This window comes from Pelecanus crispus, chromosome 2 (genome assembly GCF_030463565.1).
Source record: "Pelecanus crispus isolate bPelCri1 chromosome 2, bPelCri1.pri, whole genome shotgun sequence".
Taxonomy (NCBI): Eukaryota; Metazoa; Chordata; class Aves; order Pelecaniformes; family Pelecanidae; genus Pelecanus; species Pelecanus crispus.
The window spans coordinates 9,917,061-9,939,851 of NC_134644.1; the positions used below are offsets into that span (position 1 = coordinate 9,917,061).

Sequence of the window (22,791 nt, forward strand, 5' to 3'; positions counted from 1 at the left end):
GATTTTAAAACTGCTGATAGCCTGTGATTGTGTTGGAGTCCAGTTCTCTGACACTGTCTTTCAATTTGAAGGCCTCTCTGTATCACTGCTAATAAGCTTTCTGGTTCAGATAGTGCCACTCATGTCTTCTGAGTTTGCTCCAGTGCAGTATGTTCTGTTGCTCGGTAGGTTGGAGTAGCACAACAGTCTGAAGCAGTGCTCAAAACAATGTGACTGTCATTCAGGATAACTGCTGTGATTAGGAAAATAAATCACACAGTGAAGCCAATTTCTGGGAAAGACATTAAACAAGTGAGATTCAGTTTTGCTTTTAATTAAAGAAAAATACAACCGTTGTTAAAATATTCTCATTTCTGTGACTTTTTGCATTGAAAATATTGTGCCTCTGAAAAGCTTTTTTTCACAAACTTAACTAAAACATGAAAATGTGAAACAGGAAACACTTTAGTCTGGTTTGTAGTGAAAGTCTGTGTTTTTTTAAAATTTTCTTCTTTTCAGAATACACCATCACAAAATATTGTCAAGCGTCCAAATCAGCAGCTACAGTCAACTGCTCCAAGAAATAGTAACTTGCGCGAGTTGCCGATAGCACCATCACATGCTATGGAAATGAGCAACAATAGGAGAACCTCTACCCCAGCTGCTCAGGTCAAACCCATTACCAGCACGATGTCTGCCACCAAGTCTGTAGCTGGTGTTGGAAACTCGCAGGGAAGGCCCGAGATGAAAGCTAAAGCAATCACACCAGTGGGCCAAGCAAAATCAGAAGTAAAATCTGAACCAGAGGTAAGGCCTTTTTTTTTTAATTTAAAAAAAAAAAACCAACAAACCAAACAAAACACAACAAAAAAAACCCACAAAAAACCTCCCATCTTTTTAAAACTTTTCTAGTCTGACTTGTGAACAGTAAGCACACTTAATGTATTACTCACCCAATATTTTTGGTGCCACTAGAGGCCTCCCTTCTTAGTTGTAATTTCCTCTTTAATGTGATAGCAAACCCAATCTCCATTGATTAAAGAAAGAAGTCTGGAAGGTTGGCAGGGCTGTGGTGAGTCTGTTTTGCAGGAGGAGGAGGAGTGACTTCTACTATGAAAAGACAGAGGTTGTGTAAAGATCATCAATGATCCAAGCCTGTGGAATATCCATTGGGCCCATTTTTGTCTTCCACGATTATGATTGGGGTTTTTTTCAGGTAATCACTTCTTCCTAAGTCAGCAAACCTATTCTCTTCAATTTCCTGTGATGCTTTATGGCTTGAAGAAAAGAGATATTTGAAAGCTGTCTTCCTCATGCTGTTTTCTTTTAGGCCACCCAGTCTCCTCTAGGGTCTTGAGCACTCATGCAGGAGGTTGCAGCTGCATCATCCATGGAGCTTCTTGCTCTTGAAGAAGAAAATCTCTCTTATGAAACCTTTTGACATGAGGGAAAATAGGAGATGCTCTCAAGTTTTTAATTTTCGAGAAAATAATGCTGTTTGCTCTGCTAGTACGCTGCACAATCAAAATTGAGATGCCAGTGTTTTGGGCCCCACTGGATCGTGCAGTGTGAACAGATGACTGTTTCCCTGCACAGATCCTCCTGGAAACTAGAGACGACTCTCCATGAGCACTGTTAGTTTGAGAGAGTGGGTAGGATTGCACTGATGGTGAACATCAGCATCAGGAGGTACCAGAGGAACATGATGGCTAAGTGCACCCTGTATAATTTCTGAGTGTCATGTTATTCTGAGGAAAACCATAAATCTTCATAGTTTAGTTGACCATGAATCTTGTCTCAAGAACCAGGTTTTCTTCAACAACTCGTGAAAGCTCTGATTGTGATAATATTGTCTTCCCTTTAAGCTGCTCATGATTGGCTTTTCATCTTGTTCTTGAATTAGGGATGGTCATAACTAATTTTCACAAATGAGGCACAAAAGAAACCCATAGCTAGCAGTGCCTGACCTCCTGTGCACTTGCTTTTCAATGGTAATATTAAAAAAACCCACCAAACCTTATTGCAGCTTTTTAGCTTTTAATTTTGATCTTTTTTGACTTAAGTAATTCGCTTCCCCCCAGTTCAGTCTCTTGAAATAATCTGTCACAGAAAATGCAGTACCTCTTAGAGAATCCTCTGTCTTTCAGGACTGGTAAGGTAAGTTTTGAAGCAAACCAGCTAAAGGCTTCCCCATCTAAAGCATCTTAATGTTCTTTCATAGTTTAGTCATCTGAAAATCAAGGCATTAGTTCCAAAATATCTCTGACAGTGTTTAGGAAAATGAATGAATATTTTTTGCTCCTTAATGAAATGAGTTAAAAAAAAAAAAAATCCCCCAAAACCCAAACAAAGTGGTCATCTTGTTCTCTCCATTTTAAGTTTTAAACATATCCCAACAAACCTGTAGTTATAAGGCTAATTAATCTTACTCATGTGAATTCTTGGTTTTACAAATAAAGCTTTCTTTTTATTTGTGTCAAAGCTATCTTTCAAAACAGTTTGATACCTGTTTCATTTAAGTTTTTGCAAAACAGGATAAAAAAAAAAAAGTTGCCTTGGAAAAAATGGTGTCTCCTAGTGTTTGCTCTTGTTAACTGTAAAAGCAAAGCCTTTGTAGATACACTGAGCAAGTACTAGAAAAGTGTGTGAATGTGTGCGCACACAGAGCTCTTCTTTCAAAGCAGACTTGAAATAGAGCCTTGTGCCGCAAACAGTGGTGTAATAGCAGTTGTCCCTTTTCAGCTGTGCCACTGCGGTGGTCTTGTTCACTGATGCCACTTATTGTCACTTCTACAAACAGCATTGCTGCACTTGTAATATTCATTTCCAAGCATTTAATCATATTCTTCTCTATTGTTGTAATGTAGGTTATTATATTTCTCTCCTTAGGCAGATTGTAATGTTTTCTGGTCTTTTTTGTGTGTTTTTTCTTGTAATTTGCTAACTCGTCCTCTTCTTTTGCTTTCTATGAAGATGAGAAAGAGTTAAGTTCTGTCATCTTTTCTAGCTGTATTGCTCATAACTGAATTGGGCAGGTTATTTTGCAAGTGTCTTCGACTGGAAAATTATTAAGACTTTTCTTTGCATCCTTCTTCCCAAAGAATCAGTGGCCATATTTATGAATGCCCTATCATTCAGGAAGCACCAAAAAAATAGCAGGATTGTCTATTAAAGGTTTTGCTCACCTTCAAAATAGATATTTGAAAGGTTTGTAACCGGAGTGACTAGAAGATTAAAAACTGTATTTCTACTTTACTAATGGTATGCTTGTGTTCCTGTTCCTGTGAGGCTGCAAAATACTGTCTTTAAATGCCTTTGTTTAGAATAGCTGTTACTCTCCAAGATTTAAACTTGCATATCCTCAGTCTGAAAAATTTTGTCAATGAAATTGGAAAGTATGGGTGATGACTGTGGGCCTAATTCTGCTCATGTTGAGGTCAGTTTAGGATAAGAGGAATTAAGGCAACATTAAGCATTTTTGAGTTTAAACAAGGGGGAGGAATGTAGAAAGGTGATGTGAATCTCTTTAGAAGAAATGGATATTGGAACCCAGACAGGAGAGAAATTAGTAGAGTGCTGCATTACTGTGCATGATACAGTACACACATGTACTGATACTACTACTTATATTGCAGTTAATGTCCCTGATGCACTGAAAGAAAACCTTCATGTTCTGTTCTCCCAAATACAGTAAATTTTGAAGTTGGGTTGTTGGGTTTAATGCTGTTGTCTTTTTTTTTTTTTTTTTTTTAAAAAAAAGACTTGCAATATGGAAAATAGTTGCTACATTGCTGTTGGAGCAAATGTATCTAAATTCTTTCCATATTTTTTCAAAATAACTACCTGGAAAATTGTACATGTCTAAATTTGAGTTTTCTCCAGTATAAGTAGGTTTGATTTCCAAATTTTGATAATGGTGCCTCCTGTCTTATTCTTAGAAGATTCTTCTTATCACAGTCTTTTTTCCAGTTGGAAGATCGCAAGAGGGCAGTGTGCTTCTCAAAGTAACTTGTAACCTTGTTCTTAATTCTCTTCCTGTTTGTCCAAGATGCGCAGCACCTGTGTTTTGTGGGGTGACTCATACCTTCCTAGGGTTCAGGAGCTGATGTCATCAGTAATGTGAAATGTGTGATGTGTGTGCAGGTGCCTTTATTTAAGATACTTTGTGGTTTTGAACACAAGCAGCCAAATGGAGTAATTTGGATCTGGCCTTTTATGAAGACTTGTCATGAATTTTTTGACAAATGATTCTAGCCTCTTTTGCTTCCAATGTTACAACTAAAAAAATAAAGATAAACCTGCTGAATACCTTGGTGTATATATATATGCCACAGATCAAACCATTTTGATTGCTCTGTCCTTGCACCCATTCTACTGAGGGACACGAGTGAGCCTGGTTGCATGATTCCTCTTTTGTTCCTTGATAGCAAACCAGAACACTTACAGTATCTGGTACTTAGGACTCTGCATTTAATTCTATTAACTAGTAATAAAGCCTGCAGACCTCTAGAAAGGTGTGGGTTGTTGGGGTTTTTTATAATTCACTATATAAGAACCAAACTACTGATACTAGGACTTAAATTACAGAAGAAAACTTAACCCCTTGTTTTAGAGTGTGTCTTTGCTGTCTTTCCCTCAATCAACAGTGCAGTTCTAAGTTCTCCTGGAGAATGATGTAGGACTGCTGCTTCTTTTACTGCTGCTCTTCAGTTAGACTCGGAAAAGCAGCCTGCAACATCTTCTTTTGGCACTTGCCATCAAAGCCTTTTTGGACCTTAAGGCAAAAGAAAACCTATAGTTAAGGCTTGGTCTTCCCTTCAAACTACAATGAAATATGTTGTGTTCAAGAACTGTTCAAAGACAGATGAGAATCTCCACTTTAAAAAAACAAACAAACAAAAAACCCAAAAGTGAAAAACCACACCCCAAAACAAACAACAAAAAACCCAACTAAAGAACAACCAAACAAAAACAACCACCCCCACCCCCCCACACCCAACATAAAACCCCTCTGCAAAACCAAGGGAACTACTTTGCCTCTCTGGCCTTGTACTTTGTAGCCTCCTGTAAAAGGAGGAGCCATATACAATACACTGTTTCTTCGTGTTGTGGGATTTTCTACAGAAAAAGGTAAAGTGTCAAGAGCTTATCTAGGAAAAAGGCTGCTTCAAGTTCTTCTGCTTTTTCACTACAGATAATGTTGCTTTTGGGAGGAAACTCCCGAACACAAGCTGTGAACTTTGACATCTTTGAAGGATGTCTGCTTTCTCCCAGTTGCTTTCTTTTTTGGCAGTTTGGAGAAATCTGTACTGGGCTTATTAAACTAATGGGATGAAAATTATTAGCAATAGGCATTGCATGCTGTTTCCATCTTGACCTGAGGTACTGTCTTGCCTGTTCTGTATGATGAAACTCCTTATTACACAGTATAGGTCCTTTATATGTACTATAGGTCTCATATATATACACACACACACTGTAGTATAGTGTAGTATATATAAGGTGCTCTTAAAGGTAAGCAGCAGAGGACTTAACTGCCCTTGTTTTCAGAGTAGTGAGGAGTTTGTTGCCCATTCTGAATCTGTACTGTTGGGTCATTTGCACAACTAATTCCAATTAAACCTGACTCCTAATTCAAATATTTTTTTAATGATCACAGGGTCATTATATTGTTTGGTCTTACTCTAGCTGCAAGGGTGTCTTGCTGAGAACTTAACAGTAGTAGCAACTTGCTTATGAAGATGAAGGATTTAGGTCTACCTATAGCCTGTTAATGGGCTGATCTGCAGTTCTCATATAACCTCAGAGCTCTTGGACCTTGATTTCAAAGCTTACCCGTTAAGAAGGAATTGACTTCATAGGATCTGTACTGATTTCTAAAGTATTGAGTTGAGTTCCTGAAAGGAAAATTTCAGATTATATTTGAGATCAAGTTGTCTGAAGATTCCACTAAGCATTTGTCTAACTTCATATGTGTTGGTAATACAGTTTGCCAGTTGTCTTCTGTGTTTAATGCTAGTGTAGTTTAAATCAGTGTATCTGTCCATGCTGCACAGACATATTGGACAGAGTCCCTCAGAATGTTCATTCCTTGTCTGCTGGCAAGACTCATTTATAAGTGTGCCACAAAGTACACATCTCTGTGCTGCTATATGTAGCCCTTGAGTTAGTGTTTTGTACTTAACTAGGTCATGATCTACATCTTCCAAGGCCTTCAGAACTGGCTAGATGATAATGCGAGCAGACAGGTACCTGGTAATAAAAGACAACTGAGAGAAGAGCTGGTCTAAGGCAGATTCTTGCTGGTATTGACAGCCTCAATTGAACATTAAAAAAAAAAAAAAAAAAAACGCGCTACCTCCGTAGGTAAACTTGGTACTGGCTCACTGGCATCCATCAAACCCATTTAGATAAAATGTAGAATATTCTGATCTAAAAAAGCAAATGAATAAACTAATTCGTTAAGTTAAGTGGAAGAGGTTTTGTGTTTGGACAATTTCTCTAATTGAGATACTCACTGTGTCTGTGTAGAATATTCTGATCTAAAAAAGCAAGTGAATAAACTAATTCATTAAGTTAAGTGGAAGAGGTTTTGTGTTTGGACAATTTCTGTAACTGAGATACTCACTGTCTCTGAAAGTGACTGAAAATTTTATTCTTTGCGTGAGGATCTGCTTGACAGCACATTCTCCTATCTGGAGCTTATCTGTTTTTTTGTCATCCTACGCAAACTATATTTAAAAGTCTTAGCCTTTTACTGTATTTTGTAAGGGCACTATTCTTTCTTTTTACTACAATCCAGCATCTCCAGTTTTCAATTTAAGATGAAATACTTGAGTTTCCTACTACTTCCCATTTTACTTTGTAGAAGTACATTCCTGTTACCATCTATCAGTGAAGACCTGTAATCTAGTTGTTACAGTGATTAGCCATTAATCACCACCATCATAGTCTGAAAAGCACAGAGGAAGATCAGAACCCTTTGGTATATGAAGCATTCTCCTAAAAAAAGGACAGTGTTAGACCTCATCTCAGAAATACAGCCCATATTAAAAATAATTTTAAAATCCAGTTTTGTTGAAGTCTTATTTTTAGCTGTTGTTTAGGCTGGAATTCTGGTGTGAGACATGTGGCTATTCCATAGTCACTGTGGGAATAATCCCTATCTGTAGCTGCTCAGGGAAGAAGCAGTTACATCTGAAGGAAACAAGCATTCAGGATTTGCACATTCTACAAGTACAAATACTCCTCTACTGGGCTTTTATATCTGTGAACTAACTTTGCAGTTGGATCTGTTCTGCCCCCCTTTTTTTTTTCCCTTGGGTTGGGGAGGATTCTGGGATGCACCAGGGATAAAAGGACTTGAATTTAAAAAAAAAAAAAAAAAAATTGTTGCACATTTGGGCCCTGTATGTGCAAAAAATGACATTTGTGTTGACAAGAGCTGGCACCCAGTTACTTCAAGGTAAATAACTTCTTCATGGATTCCCAGCATTTGAGAAACATTTTAGCATTCTTTATTGCTGTAATTTACCAAAATGCAAAGTATTGTTACTTTGAGAGCCTGTTTTTGTTAGGGGCTTGAGTAGAATGTTATGCACATTACCATCTGTAAGCACTCTCTACAAGTCTCTAACTTAATATTTCAAATGGTTGAAAATAAAAAATAATATAATGAAAAAGTATGCTTTGTAATTTTGAAAATGCATGAGATTGTATCACGAGCAATTTGATTTCTTTTCTAGGATGATGAGAATCTGCATTTCCTTGACTTTTGCTCTTTTCATACAGTTTTTCATAAGAACCTGTTGTGCCAAAGTTGAAGAATCTTTAGAGAGGTTATTTGATGGTGTGTAATATTGTCAGAAGGGCCCAGGGCTGGAATATTAAAGGCATTCTCTATATACCATTAATATTCCAACACTGCATTTGGCAACATTTTGATTCTGAAGAGAGTGCATGAGTTCAAGGTCAGAGAGATTGACTTGCGCTGTTCATTATAACCAATTATTGTGTGACAAATGAGTTTGAGATCAGGCTGAAAATTCTGTGAGAAAAATCAATAGTTCTAATCAGGGCCTTTCAGGTCATTTACCACCCTACCTTTTGTTACTTTGTCAGAAAAGAGCAAGATAAAACCTGTGTGACAGTGGGTTGCCTCCGTATTGTTACTTTCCATTTGAAACATATTTTGATATCTTGAATTATATTAATAGTTTAATTGCTTTTAGAAACTTCTAAATGAGTTCCAATTTGTAAAACAACTTTTTTTTTTAGTATTCTGATAAGATTTCTCAACTGGTATTAAAACTCCTTCCCCCCACCCCGTTTCCCCCACCCCCCTCTGTCTAGGAAGTAGTGCATCTAAGTCCTAAACCAGATTTGAGCTGTTTGTCTGTAATGAATAGCAAATAAACCTTACCAGCAGATATACTTCACTAATAGCCTTAGTTTGGTATCGGGGATAATTTAAAAAGTTCTTCAGAGAGTTACAGCTTTACGACATCTGAAACAACGATGTAATGTTGTTTTGACCAAGCTGGGCATTTGTTGAGAATTTTATGAATTCATTTGTGTTTTCCTTTGTAGTATCCAGACGAAGATGAAGAAACTAGATTGTATCGTTTGAAAATAGAAGAGCAGAAGCGTCTAAGAGAAGAAATTCTGAAACAAAAGGAGCTGAGACGGCAGCAGCAGGCTGGTGCTAGAAAGAGAGAATTGCTCGAAAGACTTGCGCAGCAGCAGCAGCAGCAACCTTCTACGCAGCAGTCCTACATGCAGCAGGACGACGACTCCTCTGAGTTCCCCACCAACGGCAGCCCTTACATACCCCACTCTGGCTTACAGACCAGGCAAAATGTGAAAAACAGACTCCTTGTTAAAAAGCAAGATATGGTAGTTCCAAACATCCAACCCAAACCCACAGATTTCCCACAGGTCGGGGCGAATATGCCGTATCAAGGACAGCAGATGAAGGCAGTGAAGCAGCTGAGGCAGACTAGGACAGTACCTCCGAGTCAGCCTCAGGCGCCACAGAAAGTACTACAGACAAAACCTGCTGCAGCATCGCCGCCCACGACACAGGCTGCTCGAGTGGCTTCAGCACAAGCAAGGCCCCAGGAACTGAAACCTGGCGTGAAAAGGACTGTCATGCAGCGGACAAACAGTGGTAGTGGAGATGGGCCCCATGTCGGCAGCAAAGTCAGGGTGATTAAGTTGTCAGGAGGGGTAAGTTTCCGAGGCTCATCTCGTGTGTGTGTGTCGTCGTGGTTTGGTTCTGTGTGTTTCATTCTGTGTAATCCCAAAATAAAAAATAGGCCTAAGCTGATGGGGGAAGTAGCGGGTTTAGCAGACCTAATAATCCTTATTTTATATTTTCAGAATTGTAAGTTATTAGCAGTTATTCAGAAATCGGCGTTTGCTGTAATGCTTTACTGCCAGGCAGTTATCACTGAACTCACATTGAAATAGTACTCCTTTCTTTTAAGTTCGTTGTAACTTGAGTCTGAAAGACTCCTCAACTGAGCACCTTTTGCTTACAGTTGGTACTTCTGATAATTAGTCAAATGGATTTGGATGACTGTTTTTAAGGTTTGGTTAAAAAGCTAGGATCTGCTTATTTGGTAGTTGAGGCCACCTAATTTAGTTGTGTGCAGGTGCTGGCATTAGTGTGGTTTCTGTACTCAAGGGAAGATTGTTTTTATTTTCTTGGGAAGCATGTTGTGAAACTAATTTAAGCAGTATATTGGACAGGGATGTTTTCTGTTGGAGGCTGGGTTTAAAACGTTATCATTTCACTTCTGCATCTAAATGAGATTTCCTTATCTTTTGATGAGGGGTCTATTATCTGCGGAGTGTCCCTTGAGCACCAGTGTTGTGAGGACTCACAATGCTGGTCTTGATGGCAGTGCACATATTTAAGATCTGGGGCTTTGGTTAGAAAGTATCTCGACCAAATTTCTTCTGTCTTAATGAAAAGACAAGTTAATTTGTTAGGATTCTGAAGAAACCGAGATGAGGGGACATAGCAAGATGGTGCTGTAGGTGTGAAATCTGTCCTCGGGTTTATGCTGAGGAGAAAAGAAGGATGTGATGTGGTTTAATGCTGTGGTACATTGGAGGGGTTTTTTTGAAGAATGCTTCTTAATGCTTCCTTCTTAAATTATTCAGAGTGTTAATTAGGGAAACTTGCAGAAGTGCTGTAATCTGTAATGAAGTGAACAGTGTGTTAACAGGGACTAAACAAGGCCTTGGAGGCTAATCTTTACTCTGTAGAAATGGAGAGGAAGTTGAAATGCCGAAGTCTTAACTATTTTTATAAATGTTTTTCTACAGCTCATAAAACTTAAATGTACTTAAAATTGTGAATTGCATAATGGCCATGTGGTCTTTCACAATATTAACATAAAGGACATTATTGACTAGATAGAGCTGACAACAACCTGACTTGGGGGATGTCTAATTCCTCAGACATGGTAACTTAAGTATAGAAGAATAAAGTACAAGAAGTTGAAAGAAATTTCTTCTGTGGGGCTAAAAATACTTATAAATAAATATGTCTGCAGGAATCCCAGTGGCCTGCAAGAGGTATGACAGGTTTGTTGTTCATGAATAATTGAATAAAGCAATCATGCGCAACTTTTTATTATGTGGTGAAACAAAGCAATGCCAGTCACCACTGTATACAGCTCTTCATAACAAATGGTTATCAGTGTCCAAACTAACATTTGCAATGAAATAGTTTTTAACATAATGCTCTATTTCAGAAAACCATAAAGTATTTGTTTCAGATAAGTCTTATGGTAAGCAAGAGCAATTAGCTTCATTAAATGCATGTGTAACCCCTCTTTCATTGTATACAGAAGCAGATTTGCTCTGTCCTTAACTTTCAGATACTGAGGTTTTAGCAAGGTAAGGCAGGTTCTTTACATGTAGCCTTTGTTACTTTTTTCATATTGGCATGGACATTTTAAGTTTTCCTTCCAACTGTGGAAGAATAAAAGCAGGCATTGCAATTAGCTGTTTAACACTGATCAAGATAGTTGATTAATTTTTAATCGGTTAGTGACAAGCTGAATCTCTGACTTTGCTTCTTCAACCACACAAGGAAAAAGAAAAAATTGAGCAGCAGTGGGGCCAATCTTGTTTATTTTGACAGGATTTTAAAGAAGAATTAAAAGCTGCTTGGACTCTGAATACTACAAAGATCACAAATCACATTTAATTTTCATTTCTAGTGTTTAGTCCTGCCACATGCTTTATTTATTTTCACAACTTTTGCCTCAACCCTAAATATAAAGCAAAAGCAGAGTCTCATTTTTCCTAGCCATTCTCCTTAGCATGTAATAGTGCTTCCTCTAATTCCCTGCCTTTGGCCAAAGAGATGGCTGGTATCTCTTATCTGTACGCTCTGACTTGGTCCTGCAGTTAAGCAGCCCTGCCATTCCTCTCGGTCTAATCACACCTTTTTGCTTTCTAGAGCTCTTTTGCGCGGAGGTGTTTTGAATACCCATGTACGAGTGAGATGGCTTACGATTAGACACAGTGCACGTTCCTTTTTGAAGCCCTCTTGATGCATGTTGGTAAAGACTTGGAAAGTCCCTTCTCTTTCAGCCTACCAGCTGTGGTACAGCACCATAGTAGAGCTGTCAGTTGAAGAAGCTGACTGAGGCCAGACCCATACTAACTCATCTAGAGCAAATTGCCCTAAACCAGGAGCTCGTACCAAGGACTGTTCTAGATTTTGTAGGACCGTCTGTAGAACAGGATTAAATGGTGTTGCATTGCTGGTGATGTTTTTTTGTTCAACAGTTAAGAAGGGGTGCTTGGTGTATTGGTGAGATCTATGGTGTACAAATACTGTCAAAAGAGAATGGTTTCTTCTCTTGAGGGCAGTATCTTTCCCAGTCTAAGCTGCTAACTATGTTTATTTGTATTGCTGGGCACTGCAGTACTACTGAGGATCTCTGACCTCCAGGTAGAAGTATCCCTTGTTACTTAAGAAGGTAAAATGGCCTTTCATCCGTTTCCACAATATTCTCTCTTGAGAGGATTTTGCTTTTTTAAGTATTTTTATGGAATGGTAAGAATTACTAATCAAATTCCAAGAAATTTTTTCAGTTGTCCACTTCATCTGATGCATGAGATGCCTTAATTTATGGCTTCGTATACTTAAAGAAAAGGGAAGTAGAAAATGATTCAGCATTTCCTGTATGTCATACTAAGTCTGCATATCAAGGTGACATATGTTAGGTACTGTCATTAGATTTTTGTCTGATGCTTTTTAAAACAAACTCCCCCCCCTCACTGATAGGCCCATCCCTTTCTAATACTCCTGTAATTTATGCAGGAATGGAGGAATGGCAGTACAGTGAATAGTTTTCAATTTTAATTACTCCTTTAAATATTACGTTCCTGGAAAATGAGGCAGTGCTTAGTGTTTAGCAGATGTATTTTTGAGGTCTGGGTGTTTTTTTTCATGGAGGCGCCAAGGTCTTTTGATGGATCTGGTCTGCTTTATGGTTTGTGTGGCATGTCTTCAGAACCATCCTTTCCAGATATAGGAGTTCAGCATATTTGCTGAGTATTCATACTAGTATATTTTACTAAGAAAACATCTGAGATTTCCCTGGCTTGGTAAGGAGCCTTGAAGTCAATCCTAAAGGTATGCAAAACAATAAACTCAGTGAGGTTGTAGAATGTTGTTTGTTGGGAAGAAACACCCTAGTAAAACACTTAAGAATGTGATTGTAAAATTATAGAAAATAGGGGTGAAAGGACCATAGAAATAATTTATTCTCTCTTGAAGGGGGAATTAATTCTGTAGCATTCCTGACAGATTTGACCATCCTTTTTCTGAGATCTCATTATTGGAGGTTTCTTTGGCCATCTGTTCCAGTGTCTAACCTGTACATTTAGGAGAATTTTCTCAGTGACCAACCACATTTTCTTGCTGCAATCTTGAATCTATGACTAATTGTATTATACTTCAAGAGGCATGGGAAAGAATTTATATCCCTTTTCGTGGCACGCTCTCTCTTTAAAGATCTCTTAACTGTTTCTGAGCACTCATGTCCTTCACTCCCTCTTCATGGGGCATGTTTTCTAACACCTTGGCTGTTTGTGGTGGTCTCATTTGGGCTTTCTGTGATCAGTCTGTTGGTAAATAGTTCCAGAACCAAGTGCAATTGAATTCCGTAAGCTAATATATTAGAAGTGTCTTTAGTCCTGGAAGAACAGGTTTGTGCCAGCTACAACCTTAAATATCTTAATATCATAAGAAATGTGCTGAACGTGTTTTTTCATTTAGTTAGAGGTTCTGTGGGAAATGGTACTATCTTAAAATCTCTGTATCATTCAGTCATCTTATATTGTTGTTGGGTGATTTCTCTCTAGCCAGAAAATGGCCTGCCATGCTCAAAGAGATGTTTGTCTGTCCCAAAGGCCTGAAAATGCTGGTTCTTATGCTGCACCAAGAATACAACAATCTTTGTCTCTGTGGAAAGCTGCACAATGAGCTTTTTTCATAAATGCATCTGTATAAAAATACATAAAAATCTCAGTGTTCCTTGTTGGATTAGAAGCAGTATCTTATTAGCGATCATAATTCCTGAAAACCTGAGATGATGCTTCATCTGAAAAGCTTGAAGAAAGATTTGGCAAGTTCTTTTTGTTTGAAAAGCCTGTCACAAAAAATGTCCTCGGATTGGAAAAAGAGAATTGGAATGGAAGATAGACAACTTTATTCATATTTAGAGTAACTGAGAAGTGTAAGAGACGAATATGGAGTTCTAAATATGGAAAAAGATACTGATTGAGATGATTCTTGTTTGATAATGTAACCTTATCAATCAACTTTGCTTAATGTTTGTACTTGTTTCTGCTTGCATGTGTATGTTCAAGTTTAATTAAAATATTTGACTTGAAAGCTCTATAGCGCCTTTCATCTAAATATGTCAGGAATTACAAACACTAAGATTTTTGGCATTTGCATGACAAGTTCTTGAGGGACCCTTCACCCAGCTCTGCAGTGCTACCAGCTGCGAGAAACAACACAGGAACTCTCACTGCATACCATACTATTACTACTTAAGAGGCAGATGGCATTGCAGTTTATTTCTATCCCAGTATTTGAAGGGAGGTATGGATAATGTCCGTATTCTATCAGGAGCAGACTGAAGGAGCTGCAGAGACCATGGTGTCTGAATGCCCGGGTACCATGTTTGTCATTTAGAGGGTATCAAAATGGGCAAGACCTTTGAAGCAGTACTAATGTAAATGCTGTTGAAAAAGGACTCTACCCACCAAAACCTGCAAGACTTCACTCTGGAAGTACTTCACAAATGGAATGAAATTCTTACTTCCACTGAAAAAAAAAACCCAACAAACCAATCCAGACAAAAAAAACAGAAGCCAGGGAGCCCTGTGGTATTCTGATTATGAAAGAGGCATAGTATTTTCATGAAACATTTGAAAATGAGCAATAAACCCTGTCCTCCCAGCGCTCCAGTGAGGATGGTCCCTATAGAGGCTGGCTATTTCATGGCTTGGGGGTAGTGAGGCAGGGTATGCTGTGTTGTTTGGGGCATATTTGGTTACTGGGAAATGAAATACAAGGGCATGTGTGGACACACTTAGCAACTAGAGGGACTTAAGGTGACAACCAAACCAGACACAGATGGTACTTTTTATGGGTTTGTAATAAAAGCTTCGAAAGGGGGAAGAGAGATCTACCTAAATTAAATCTAACTTTGCTGTGGATAACTTGGAACTGAAGTGCAATAAAATATTTCCTATTGTAGACTGCAGAACAGGTTTCTCCTTTTCCTCAGGAGACTTTTAAATTGTATGTTGAAGAAGAGTGCTGCTTCCTCATGAACACCCTGAAAGCAAGGTGTTTGGTATTGCTTGTCGCTCTTGTTAAGTCTCAAAGGAGAGTTTTTCTGCCATCGTGTTACAGTGCAAAATTCATATTGATACAATGTTGGTGTTACAGAGTGTCTAGTAGCCCAGTTTCCTGATGGGAAATGACTAAAGGCAACTGTGTAATACTGTTAAAGTACATTACAAAGAGAAAGAGCTAGTTTTCAAATGAAAATTACTTGATTGCAATCTCTGAACTTGGGAGGGAAACATGCAGATTTGTCCAATTTAAATTTCATATTTCGAGAAGTTACAAATGCCTTTGGTAAATGGTATTTCAGGTTTGACCACCTGGAATAGACCTTTACTACAGAGGTGAGGCGCTCGGTCGGGAGAATTCTGACACTGTAAGTGGTTGGGGAGGGACGTAATGTGGGTTGTCAATGTCAAGACCCATGTCAAGGACCTTAGGGCAACACACCAGAGGGATTCAACTTGCCATTAGTTTTAAGTTTCAAGAAACATGAACTAGAAAAACTAGACATGACACAAGAAAGGAAGCTCAAGTTGTACTGGGTTTTGATATTCAGTACTGGCTTTCTGTGCCATAGCTGGTGTCCAGCTGAGAAATGCTCCTGTCCGGCTGAGAAATGCTTTGGGCCGTCAGAAGTTTTGAGTCGCTGATATTTTCCGACAGGAGCCTTTTCTTTTGGTGATTTCTCTGCCTGTCCAGTGTTCACTGAAATTCTCTGTACAAAAAATTATCCTGGAGACTGGTGATTGAAAAGGAAACCAAGAAACTGCTCAAAAACATGTTTATTGACATCTACATTATGTATTTTGCAGACAGCAAAGTAAAAATAAAGGTACTTCTGAGCATATTATACATATCCAGTCCAGAACCTTGAATTTGCTGTAGCTTTGACACAGAATTTATATTTTTTTCGTAATGAACTGGTGGGTGGTTGTACTAGTAAAACATGTAGTTTTGATTCATCATCTGAGCATCTGTGTTTCTGTGACTCCCAGTGAAACTTCAGAGTAGCACAGGTATGGCTAGGATTCTCTAACATCTTTTTGGCTGGTCCTTCGCCTTGCCTTAGTTTTCCTCTCAGGCAGATGAGGAGATACTTAAGGTAAGAATTCTGTTAGTACATGGGATTAAATGGAATTAGCTGCTTTTTTTACAAGACTTCTTGCTGTTCTGACTTTTCATACACCATTAGGCACAGAAGAAAAGATAGTTATCATATCATGGCTCGCTGAAGCAGCTTAGCGGTGTCTTTTTATCGCAGGAAGGGAACTGTTTCTGCCTTTTACTTATTTATTGCTTAGTCTGGGTGCTGTTGTTTGAGGTAAGTTTGCCCCACACAAAAGTTTTAGGCTGGGAAAAATAACCCCTGATTCACTGGCCAGCACCGGAAGTGTCTTTTTTCTGGTGTGAATGGGGAATGCTTTGGTTGTTCTACCACTTCTGTAGTCTGATGTAGCTTATTTCTGTGTGTACTCTAATTCAAAACTAGACTATTAATATGTCTTAAACCAGTTGTTAACGAGAAGTTTTCTATTCATAGAGTAGCGTATTCTAGCCTGGCTGGAGAGCAGGAGGTTTTTTAAGAGCTGCTATTCTTGAATTTTAAAAAAGACTTAAAGGCCTTAAAAAAGCCTTTAAAAAAAGGTCTCCAGGTGTTTCTTATTGGCATTTGGCATATTGAAAACAGCTCTTCAACTGCTTGGTCGTGTCACTTGGTTGTGGGATATCTGGCAAGTGATGAGGCTTCCTATTCCCAGGTCCCCAGTCTGTCAACTGGCTGTATCAAAGTGGTAAAGCATTGGAGCACCAGTTGAAGAGAAATACCTAATTATTAGGGGGTTGCCTTTAATATACTCATAATTGTAGTGAGAAAATACTTGTATGTATTAGATGATAGTCTTTCTTGCTCTACATGGTTTTTGCTTTACTGTTTTTTTTTTTCTCTTTGTTATATGGGGATCACGGTCTGCGTAGATGTCTGTCTTTTTTACTGTAGCCAGTCACAGTATCAGTAAAATACAAGTTTACATATGAAAATCTATATAGCTGATAAATAGTAGTTTCTCTTGCCCTTGAAGTGAAGATGAATGTAATAACCTAAAGGATGGGGTTTTTCCCCTCCTAACTACTGTGATACTGTAGAGGTACTCATTTCTAGAAATATTGACTTCAGCTGGTTACAGATGAGGGGTTTCTCCTTTCTTAAAGGAAATCAATTACAAGACATTTTTGGATTGAGATTTCCCTGCAAGATTTAAGCCGTCATCATGCTACAGAGAATTTGAGATAGCGCATCTAAGAAAACATTTTGCTTCTCTCTGTTATTTTTACACAAATCAACCAGAGTTTATTTCCTTTAAGTGCTTTATCCGGCATGCGCATCCCTTTACTATTGGGTGATTTTTGAATTGGCTTTATAAAGATTACATGGATAGACACAGCATTGTCGTAGTTAATAGAAACCTGTGCAGTGAGGTCTGTGGGCTGCAAGATCACTAACAGTGCCAATGACAGTGAAGTATGGCCTTATCGAAAGGAGAATTCATAAGAGGCTGCCCTGGGACACTGCACCACTGTCCTTCTGTGTATCCTGACAATGTTATCTGTCCTCTCAGTACGGAGTATCAAATGTCTGTCATGAGTACAGAAATTAATTTAATGTCACCTGAAGACATGCAATTAATCTTTTAGAGGTTTTCATAATACCTTTACAGAAAGAGTTGCCAGTTTGGCGGATTTGGATTTTGGGGTTTAGCAGAAGATAAGGAAAATTAATTTTTCATCAGGGTTAATACAAGCTAGCAGGGCCACAAAGGCTGAGAAAAATGGTTTGGGAATTTGTCAAGTGTTGTCACTCTAGAATAATGCTGCTTAACGTCTGATAGGTGTAATCAAGAGTTGAGATTTCTATAGAGGGGGATTAATCAATTTGCTCACTACAGAATGCAAGTTGGTGATACCATTCCTTCATGGGGTTTAAGAATGAAAATAAGATTTGATCTGTCAAATTGCAAGCAGCTCTGACAGTATCAATAGGCATTTTTATCAGTACATTTTAAAGCATTTGTTATAAATAAATTTGTCCTGCTAATGTTGGTGGCAAATAAACTTCATCTTCCTTGTAAAACTGTCATAATGATTCTGGTAGAGAGCTTCAGCTTGCTAAATTCAAGCAGTCCCTCATAAAATTCTGCTTTTAGGATTTGTGATCTCATATTTGAAAGAATGGTGTTTATGTTTCTCAAAACACACCACTGACTCTCTATGTATGTTTATAGTGAGAGAGTCTTACTACTGAAAAACAGCCACGGTAAGTATCAGGGAATCGGTTCTAAAATTCATGGCCACTGAATGGTGTAATTTATCATTTTTGTTAGTCCACTTTTGAGTCAAACTGTGCAGACTGTTCCACAGTAGAAGTTTGAAAACCATTCACCATGTAGATCAAATCCTTTTGCCTCGCTCTTGAGTTTTGTTTAATTATACACACTATTTGAAATTAACTTGTCGTTTTGGTACTGCTAACAATCTTGCAGTACTTGAAATTTGGAAAATAGTTTTTATACTTTCCCCTGAACAGAACTCCTGCCACTTAAAAAAAGGCATTTTCATTACTCCAGAATTAACCGAATAATGGTCAAGTTTCATTCAAGAGAACTCTTTCCTGGCTATATGTTAGGAAGGCAGACCTTCGAAATTCAAAGCTTGAAGGCCAGAAGTATTTGTAATATAGAAATTAAACGGTAGGCAATAACAAAAAAACATTCTTCCTTTATTGGTTTGCAGACAAAGAATGGAAATTCACTTTCCTGCAGACGACTTCAGAGGAAATTTGCAGTATAAAATCAGAGCTTGTGTCCATCAATCTCAGTCTCTGTGGTGGATTGAGAAGTATTCTGCCTGGCGTCAGCACTTTGTGCATCAAATTGTATGAGGCAGGGCATGATGATGAATAGATGCCTCTGAAAAATTTAGTGTTGCCCTGTACGTGCCAAAATGCTATAGAAAAAATCAGATAAAAATGTATTTTGACAAGAGAAGACTTAAGATTTTAATACCTCCTTCTGTTGCTACGTGTATAAATTTGGGGAGGGCAGTGATGTAAGCAAATGAAGAATTAGCAATACAGAAATTGTCTTTAGGAAAGGAAGGCAAAAGTTGATGTCAAATGAGCTAGAACTGAGACATTCTAAGAAGAGATGCTAGCAGTTTAGCTTCTGTGATTTAGATGTCATTTTGGGTAGCTTCTGCAAAATAGCTTCAGTTCATGTACCTGCTTGCCTGTAGCTTTGCTGTGTGTTCTGATTTACCTTCTGGGTGCCAGCTTATTGTACACCTCATGAGTGAAAATCAGGAGTCAGCATATGTAGAGTCATCTTTACAATCATACGTCTTTTCCTCCAAAGTGTTAATGTTTTCATATGAGTGTGTGACCTGTAAGTAATGTTCTGAGGTTTTATAGCTTTAAGTCCAGATGTTAAAACTCTTTGCGGGTGTTTTGCTTGACTTGGTTCTTCATTGACATGCCTAAGGAAGCCACTAACTGTCTTGCATAGGAGAAGTTTAAAGGATGATGGTGGTGAGTCTGATTTGCCACTAAATACTACTACATAGGTTCATTTTGGCTTGGACAGTGCTTGTCCTTGCATTGTCATGTCTTTAACATGTGAAAAAAGAATTGGTGCTGAAATTTGTTATCTGAGGCTGTGTAATTTTGCTTGTTGGGCTCATAGTGACCTAGGAGTCGTGTTTGGTTTTCATTTTCTTAAGAAAACCACCCGATTTTGTCTTTGCTTGGAGCCAGGTGTACGTGTAACAGGAATCAGTGTATTGCTGACTTGCAGGGAGCACTGTTAGTCCTTGAGCACCAAGTCGCTCGCTCTCAGACCTCACTTGAGAAGTGCTGCAGGTTCATCCCTGCTTCCCCTCTTCAGGTCATCTAAAAAAGCAGTAGATGTTCAGAGCAGTAGTATAAAGAAGGGGTTTGATCCAGTTGCCCTTTCTTCCTTCTTGTTGCAGGAACAAGGAGACCTTGCTCCATCCCCTTTTCTTACCCTATGGACTTTCTTGTTTTGTGTTGGTTTTCTTATTTCTGAATTATAATTCAAAAGTCTGGAGATGTTTCTACCTTCTGAGACTTTTGCAGGAGCGTGGTGCTAGCAGTGAAGCCCAAAGGTGGCATTTGAGACCCCAGCAGGGAGCAAACCCCATCAAATTTTTCATTAGTGTGAACCAATGTTGTGTGCTTATGCCTTTGACTCTGTTGTAGTTGTGTGTTTAGTTTATACAGTTTTATTTGGTGATAATTGGGCTTGGTAGTTAAATACTGGGTGGTTGTTGGCCATCCTAGCCTTTTATGGGAAATGATTGTTTGCTTTTGAAGTTTCAGTAATGAGCATGTTCGATGTGTTTTGTACCTGAGGGCTTCACTCTCAGATGCTCTTCCTATGTGCTGGGGTTGCCTTTTGGTTTGGAAAGAAATGGTTGCAAATACTTGTGGTTGTTTTTCACAGTGGGCAGTTAGCAGAGATTAGATTTTAACTCCCAATTACTGCATTTAAATTCCTCTTAGAATTTTTTTGTTCCTTTTAGTTTCATCATCTTCCAGCTGCTGTAGGGTTGAATAAAAGAAATTATCTGATCAGGGCATAGGGCTTATGGTGATCTTGGTATTGGAATTAATACTAAAATGAGGAGGATTTAATGCTGGTTTCCTGGTAATGTTTTGTTTGTGTGCATACATTTGGGTTTTTCAGGAGAGGAGAGCTGTTGCTTTTACATTTTTGAGCAGTAATTGAAGAGAGACTCTGAAGGGAAAGCTTTATAATTTCTCACTAGTTACTGCTCTCAAAGGTGTATATACAAAACTTCCTGTGAAGACACGGAGCCATTCAGTTTAGCAGAGAAAAAAGCGTATGTGATTAGAAGTGGAAAAATTAGATGCAGTTTTCTGCTGCTTTCTCACTTTGGACACTGTGGACGAAAGCCCTTAAGTGGGAAGAGCTTCAAGATTTTCCCTACGACAGATTGTGCTTTTGAAGTGTAGACAGTGCAAGGGGGGGATGAAGCTGATTTGTCTGGGATTTAAGTAGTTGAGTTACTGAGAAGTTGTTGCCTGCATATACTTGATAATACAGAGGACTTGATTTAGGGGTGTGAATTGTGAACTAGTGAACTTGCGAACATGAGACTATCCTACATATCACCCGTACCGGACTATTTCTCTTCAAATGGTAGCAAAGAGACTTAGTAACCAGTTCTCAGTAGGTGTTTCTTTTGCTTTTGTTTAATCCCAGTAGAGAGGTAATGATTTATATTCTCAATCAAGATAATCTCGCTCTTAGACCATAAACGTATTCCTTCTGCAGCCTTGTATTTTGTCGTCTTGTCTGTGAGAAACGTGCCAGTTCGTATGAAACCCTCTGGTTCGTGAGATGTGTTACAGATGCGAAAGAAGTTTTGACTTGTGAATATTTAAGGAAAGGGGAAAGAACCCTATGTAAATAAAGATGCTTTCGTAATTTTTTTTCCCCTTTAGACATGCCTTCTATTTGGGAGGTTTTGCAGTGTTACCTGAGGTTGCTCAGGGACTTAGATGAAGCCTTCCCCCTGCAGATTTAACATCCACTAGTATTTGAGTTCTAAAGTTGGAGTCCAGTCAAGGTATAGATACTGCTGTTGAAACCATGCAATGATATGTTGTGCTTTATAGGTGCAGAAGTGCCTGGTCTTTTGTCAGGTTCTGCTGTCTCTTGCTCCATGGGATGTTTTTCAGTGATTGATCTGATCTGGACAGTGGGACACACATTCAAGAATCACCTGTCTGTGGGTGGAAAAAAACGAACTGTTTGGGTAGAGGCAGTGGAAAGGAATCATTCCTCTCTTGGTGCCTTCAGCTTATGCTTTTACTGTGCTTGATTGCACTGAGAGTTGTAGTGGAAAGAGCTACATTGGATGAGAGGGGCACTGAGGTGGTGTTTCGTTGTGCTTGTGATTATGAATATCTATAATAAGAGCTTTATAAAACAAACAAACAAAACCTTGGGGAAGAACTGTTACAAGTACGGACAGCGTTTGAGGAAGGAGACTGCTTAAAAGGCTGCTGGTATAGAAGCTGGCAGAATAAGTATGTGCTTCAAAATAAATACCAGTTTTTAACTAAAGAGAGGTTGGACTTTTAAAGATGAGCAGAGTATTTGCCTGGTTCTTCCAGCCTTCACAGTTCTTTGCTCCTTCTTCAGCAATGTGTATGTCTCCCTTTAAAAAAAACAAACAAACAAATTAAAAAAAAAAACCAAAAACCAAACCACCTAAAAAAAAACCCCCCAACCTGCACACCGTAGTTCACATGTAACCCTGGAAGGAAGAATGATTTGGAAAAAGAAGTGAAAACGCCTTGCTTCTTTGTATATGAAAAGACATTATTGAGCATTGTAATTATAATAAAGCCTGAACGAAATAAACTGTTCTTCAGATACCATGGATTTATTTTAGGCTGAAGCACAATTTCCAGGCTGAGCCCTTGCACGCGCCTGCCGCGGCCGCTGGTTTGCTTTAGCGGGCAAACCGATGGGCGTTCTGCGTGCGCTGAGTGAGCTGGATGTGGCAGGAGGCTGCTCAGGGCGAGGGTTTGCGGTGCCTGGACATTGAGCCGCCTGTTGTGTTGTTGATTTCAGCAGGGGGGAGAGGATGCTGGCTTTTTTCACCCAGAGGGCCAGCCCCAGCGGCCTCAACAACCCCTGGAGCCGAAACAGCAGCCAGTGCGGAAGGTCACATTGACAAAGGGAATGCAACAGCAGCAGCACCAACAGCAGCAGCAGGCACAGATCCATTCACCAGCTCCTCAAGGAGTCAAAAACATCCAGGGAATCCATCAACCTAAAAAGGTGATTTTTAGATGCATATTGCTGCTAGAA

The 22,791-nt window shown here is 38.8% G+C and overlaps 1 protein-coding gene across 6 annotated transcripts in view; it reads left to right on the forward strand.

Annotated features, from left to right (window-relative positions):
• Nucleotides 1-22,791, forward strand: part of RBM33 (RNA binding motif protein 33) — a 106,411-nt gene that overhangs the window by 64,287 nt on the left and 19,333 nt on the right. For 3 of the 6 annotated variants that reach the window (XM_075704653.1, XM_075704656.1, XM_075704657.1), the window contains exons 14-16: nt 499-786; nt 8,569-9,207; nt 22,552-22,761. In XM_075704653.1, the coding sequence (XP_075560768.1) occupies nt 499-786; nt 8,569-9,207; nt 22,552-22,761 (1,137 nt within the window). Of the gene's footprint in view, nt 1-498; nt 787-8,568; nt 9,208-13,374; nt 13,911-22,551; nt 22,762-22,791 lie in introns of those variants that run through there. The other 3 variants (XM_075704654.1, XM_075704659.1, XM_075704658.1) reach the window with 3 other exon arrangements.